Below are 5,543 nucleotides of genomic sequence, written 5' to 3'. Positions count from 1 at the left end.
TAGAAAAAAAAATCCAAAAGAAGTAATACCATACTACATATATTTGACAATTCCACTTGAAAAAGCCATCAGTTTAGTAAATTAATCTTATCGAAAGTGGTTAAAGGGTATCTGTCAGCAAGTTTTTTTCTATGTAATTTGAGAGTAGCATAATGTATGGGAAGAGAGCTTGATTCCAGCTAGGCTGTGTTTTATATTCAGTGTTTTATCAGCAGGAGGACAACTGCCCTCGTGCCTCCTAGTCCAACCCCACCACTGATTAGCAGCTTTCTGTCAATATGCAGTGTACACAGAAAGCAGCCAATCAGTGTTGTGGGCTGAGTTATAAACAGCTCAGCATTTGAGCTCTGCTAGATCCGCAGCAGAGAATACTGTGACTCTATCACAGCTGTTGCACCCAGTTACTAAGTGACACATCGCTGGAATCAGGGTCTCTGACCCTACATCATGCTGATGTCAGATTACTTAACAAAAATCTGGTGACAGATTCCTTTCAATCTTTAGCTCTGCGATAGCACAAACAAATCCAACATGTATAAATGTTTCCAAAAATACAGTGAATGGGTAATGGAAAGAAAGGAATTTAGGGGCAAAATGGGTATTTTGTGTATGTAATATTAGTAATTGTGTCTTTTATTTTCCTTCTCTTCCATCCCCATCTTTTTGTCTCTCCAGACTTCCCTCAGTTCTACTACACTGTGATGCTGAGACCTCCATAACATTGTAAACTCCCGATCCAGCATGCCCTCCTCTTCCTTCACCCCTTTTCTGAACTCCTCAGCTCCCACCTCATCCTCATCACCAGGTTCATCATGCCAACTGGATGAGTCCTACAAGCACATCTTCCTGCCCACCTGCTACCTCATCACCTTCCTGCTCAGCTTGGCTTTGAACTCCATTGTGCTCACGCGCTGCCTACGCCGACCTTGGAACCCATCTTTGGTTTATATGTTCAACCTGGCACTCAGTGACCTCATGTACAGCTTGTCCTTGCCCTTCCTTATTGCCAGTTACATCTCTCAAGACCGATGGTTGTTTGGAGACCCCATGTGTCGTCTGGTTCGGTTCCTCTTCTACTTCAACCTTTATTGCAGCATCTTCTTCTTGACGTGCATCTCGTTCCACCGATACCTTGGCATCTGCCATCCCATGCGTTCCATGAGGCTGGAGACTATGCGTTGGGTGAGGGCAACCATCCTACTGGTATGGGCCATGGTGTTTGCAATGACCTCCCCTATACTTCTATTTGCCCGTACCGGCCCTCTCGAAGGTCCAGAAGATGAAGTGACTTGTTGGGATGATGCCATAGATGCGGATCTTCATCGTTACATGCCATATGGACTTTTTCTACATGCAGCAGGTTTTTTCTTGCCCTTTTCACTGACTGCCTGGTGCTACTCAAGAGTGGTGCGTACTCTGTGCCGAACTCTCCGTGGAGGTGTTGTCCCGGGGCCAGTGCCAGGTGTGACCCAGAGACGCAAGTCTATCCGGACCATTGTCACCATCACGTTGCTGTTTGCTCTTTGCTTCCTGCCTTTCCATATCACCCGTACTATTTTTTTGACGATGCGGGCTGGTGGCGCAGCATTAGGTGGATGTCGTGCCTTGGGAGTGGTGGCAGTCTGTTATAAAGTAACCCGGCCTCTGGCCAGTGCCAATTCTTTTCTCAACGCCCTGTTGTATTTTTTGACCAAGGAACCTTGTGGTCGGGGCCTGAGGAGCAAGAAAGAGAGAGATCAAATGGGTAAGAGTGACAAAAAGAGGCCTACCAAGAATGGACAACCATGGAGTAACTTTTACCCACAATTGCCAAGATAATTTAAGAAATGATGGAAAGAAGTAACTTTTTTTTAGAGATGGTGAACATTACAAAACCTAATTCTGGGTCCTTGAGTCATTTCTTGTTCATGCAGTAAAAATTCTATTCATGTCATGGATATCTGGGTGACAAGCAATATGTCCGTCCATGCAGTTGTCATAATGGTTTTTTACTGTGCTGTGCTTTACTAAGCTGAAATGTGCCAGGGGTGTGGTAATGGGGGTCGCAGTCACCCCTGGACACTATAGAGCCATAGCACCCTGTCACAGGCCACTTTAGGAGTGTGCCAAAGCTGAGAAAACTCCAATACCTGGACTGGCGGTTATTGTAGTTGTCATCCAGATTTTCTAGACAAGATGACCAAAGAGATTTCAAAGACAAAAAAAACTCAAGGAATTATTTACTGGAGATTTTTTTTGGTTTGGTGGGGGATGTTGTGAAATATATTATTCTATTTATCACACTGGGCTGAAGACATACAAACATATATCTGGCACAGATGGGAAAGTGATAGTAAAGTAAATGACACAGTGCAGCCCACAATTTTTGTACGAACTCTACGAAACTTTGCTCTAAAAAGGACTGACGTTATTTCATATACTAAGAAAAGGACAAAAATATATATCTTTTCTGATGACAAATCTATGCTCCCATATACGTGGGATACAACGTTCTGCTACTTTAGGCTTCTGTATTTTTCTTTACAATTTGGGCACTAGGTGGCGCTTTTGTCATTTGTATTTAAGAAATGCAAAAACACAGGGAAATAGGATTCTCTGTGATGAACTGTTTGTGTTTTATTAAATAAAGATCTTACTGGCTGAATGTATGAATAAGGGATACCTCTGATATATAACGATCAGGAAACTATATCAGTCTGATTATAGCTGTTATACCATAGGTGACATCTGCGCTACTCCGTCACTGATCCATCATTAATCTGGTGTTATTTCTAATCATGCCTTCCTTGATATTATGGTATGTATTTGTATATTGTAGCCTATCACAGAAAGAACAGCTGCAGTGTAAAGCATTGGGATAAGTAGATCAGCCTCATTTAAGGCAGGCAAAAAGTTGGTTTTAGCCTACGTCAGATGCCAATAGGCAATGCAGCTAATCTGGAGTCAGCTATCATAGCTGCTTCATAATGTAATGACTGCAAATACAATCTTTATATGGTGTCGTTAATGGACCTTAGTCTTCAGGCTATGTGCCTACATTGCAGAATGTAAGCAGAATTTTCCTCATCAAAACCGGACTCCCTTGCCAGGAAATCCGCTCGCGTTTTTATAGCAATTTTTCATATTTTTTTCTCGTTTTTCTCGCTTTTTTTTCCATGCGTCCCAATACAATTATATAGCGGCAAAATCGCCGCAATTCCACAAAATTAATGAACATGCTGCCCTTTTTTCCGCAATGTGTTTCCGCTGCAGAAAAAAAACGCAGTACGGGCACAAGAATGCGGAATTCCATAAAAAATAATGTGATGCCTTCTGAAAGCGTTTTTTAAGCGTTTCCGCAGCGGAAAAACGTGGATAAAATGCTTAAAAACGCAACGTGGGAATATAGGCTCAGTGTTGTGTTTTTAAAGGGGATCTGCTGCCACAATTCACAATACAAACTGTAAACATGAGAGAAATTGATCTATTAGATCTGATATTGATGATATATTTACTTAAAAAAACAATACTGAATCACTAAACTCCTCAATGAAAGTTTAACAGTCTCTGCCACCTTGCCTGACTGCCATCTCCTCAGTGTCCCTCCTCCCTGCTGCTTAATCTCTGCCCACCCTGCCTGACTGACAGCTCCTCAGTGTCCCTCCTCCCTGCTGCTTAATCTCTGCCCACCATGCCTAACTGACAGCTCCTCAGTGTCCCTCCTTCCTGCTGCTCAATCTCTGCCCACATTGCCTGACTGGCAGCTCCACAGTGTCCCTCCTCCCTGCTGCTTAATCTCTGCCCACCATGCCTAACTGACAGCTCCTCAGTGTCCCTCTTTCCTGCTGCTCAATCTCTGCCTACCTTGCCTGACTGACAGCTCCACAGTGTCCCTCCTCCCTGCTGCTTAATCTCTGCCCACCATGCCTGACTGACAGCTCCTCAGTGTCCCTCTTTCCTGCTGCTTAATCTCTGCCCACTGTGCCTGACAGCTCCTCAGTGTCCCTCCTTCCTGCTGCTCAATCTCTGCCCACATTGCCTGACTGACAGCTCCTCAATGTCCCTCCTCCCTGCTGCTTAATCTCTGCCCACTGTGCCTGACAGCTCCTCAGTGTCCCTCCTTCCTGCTGCTCAATCTCTGCCCACATTGCCTGACTGACAGCTCCTCAGTGTCCCTCCTCCCTGCTGCTTAATCTCTGCCCACTGTGCCTGACAGCTCCTCAGTGTCCCTCCTTCCTGCTGCTCAATCTCTGCCAACATTGCCTGACTGACAGCTCCTCAGTGTCCCTCCTCCCTGCTGCTTAATCTCTGCCCACTGTGCCTGACAGCTCCTCAGTGTCCCTCCTTCCTGCTGCTCAATCTCTGCCCACATTGCCTGACTGACAGCTCCTCAATGTCCCTCCTCCCTGCTGCTCAATCCCTGCCTACAAGATGAACAATCCCTCAGTGTCCCTCCTTAATGATGCTGAATCTCTGTTCACCTAGCCGAATTGACAGCTTCTCAGTGACCCTCTCCTCTGCTACTAAATTTCTCTCTACTGAGGCTGATTGTCAGCAACTTGGTGTCCCTTCCGCCTGAGACTGCTGGATCTATGTCCACCTATCCTGATAGATAGCTAATCAGTGTCCCTCCTATATGCTGCTGAATCTCTGTCTGCTTAGCCTGATTGACTTCTCCTATATCATATGTCCTCTCCATTCTACTGTCTTTGCATATCTGTCCACTTAGCTTTATTGACAGCTTCAGTGTCCCTCCGCCCTGCTGCTGAACGTTTGTTTATTTAGACTGATTGATAGCACCTCAGTGTTCCTTCACCTGGTTGCTGCTGAACCTCCATCCACCTGCCTGGATTGATAGCTCCTCAGTGTCACCCCTCCCTGATGAATCTTCATCCACCTGCCTTGATTGGTAGCTCCTCAGTGTCTCTCATCCCTTCTGAATTTCCATCCTCCTGCCTTGATTGATAGCTCCTCAGTGTCTCTCCTCCCCGCTGAATGTCCATCCACCTGCATTGACAGCTCCTCACTGTCTCCACTCCCTTCAGAACCTCCATCCACTTGCCTTGATTGATAGCTCCTCTGTGTTTATCCTTTATGATGAATCTTGTTCCACCAGCTTGATTGATAGCTCCTCATTGTCTCCCCTCCCTGTTGAGTCTCCATCCACTTGCATTGATTGATTGATAGCTCCTCATTGTCTCCCCTCCCTGATGAATCTTCATTCACCTGCCTTGATTGATAGCTCCTCATTGTCACCCCGCCCTGTTGAGTCTCCATCCACTTTCCTTGTTTGATAGCTCCTCAGTGTCTCCCCTCCCTGATGAATCTTCATTCACCGGCCTTGATTGATAGCTCCTCATTGTCTCCCCTCCCTGTTGAGTCTCCATCCACTTGCATTGATTGATAGCTCCTCATTGTCTCCCCTCCCTGATGAATCTTCATTCACCTGCCTTGATTGATAGCTCCTCATTGTCTCCCCTCCCTGTTGAGTCTCCATCCACTTGCATTGATTGATAGCTCCTCATTGTCTCCCCTCCCTGTTGAGTCTCCATCCACTTTCCTTG

The 5,543-nt window shown here is 45.7% G+C and overlaps 1 protein-coding gene across 1 annotated transcript; it reads left to right on the top strand.

Moving 5' to 3' along the window:
- Nucleotides 1-603: 603 nt before the first annotated feature.
- Nucleotides 604-2,528, top strand: LOC138674350 (P2Y purinoceptor 6-like). The gene has a single exon (XM_069762204.1). The coding sequence runs from the start codon at nucleotides 742-744 to the stop codon at nucleotides 1,816-1,818; it is 1,077 nt and encodes a 358-aa protein (XP_069618305.1). The 5' UTR covers nucleotides 604-741; the 3' UTR covers nucleotides 1,819-2,528.
- Nucleotides 2,529-5,543: the final 3,015 nt, after the last annotated feature.

Source organism: Ranitomeya imitator, chromosome 4 (genome assembly GCF_032444005.1).
Source record: "Ranitomeya imitator isolate aRanImi1 chromosome 4, aRanImi1.pri, whole genome shotgun sequence".
Classification (NCBI taxonomy): domain Eukaryota; kingdom Metazoa; phylum Chordata; class Amphibia; order Anura; family Dendrobatidae; genus Ranitomeya; species Ranitomeya imitator.
The sequence above is the reverse complement of the archived record's forward strand: the minus strand, read 5'-3'. Positions and strand labels throughout refer to the sequence as shown.

Coding starts and splice junctions, on each gene's coding strand:
- LOC138674350 (XM_069762204.1), top strand. CDS start 742: ATGCCCTCCTCTTCCTTCACCCCTTTTCTGAACTCCTCAGCTCCCACC.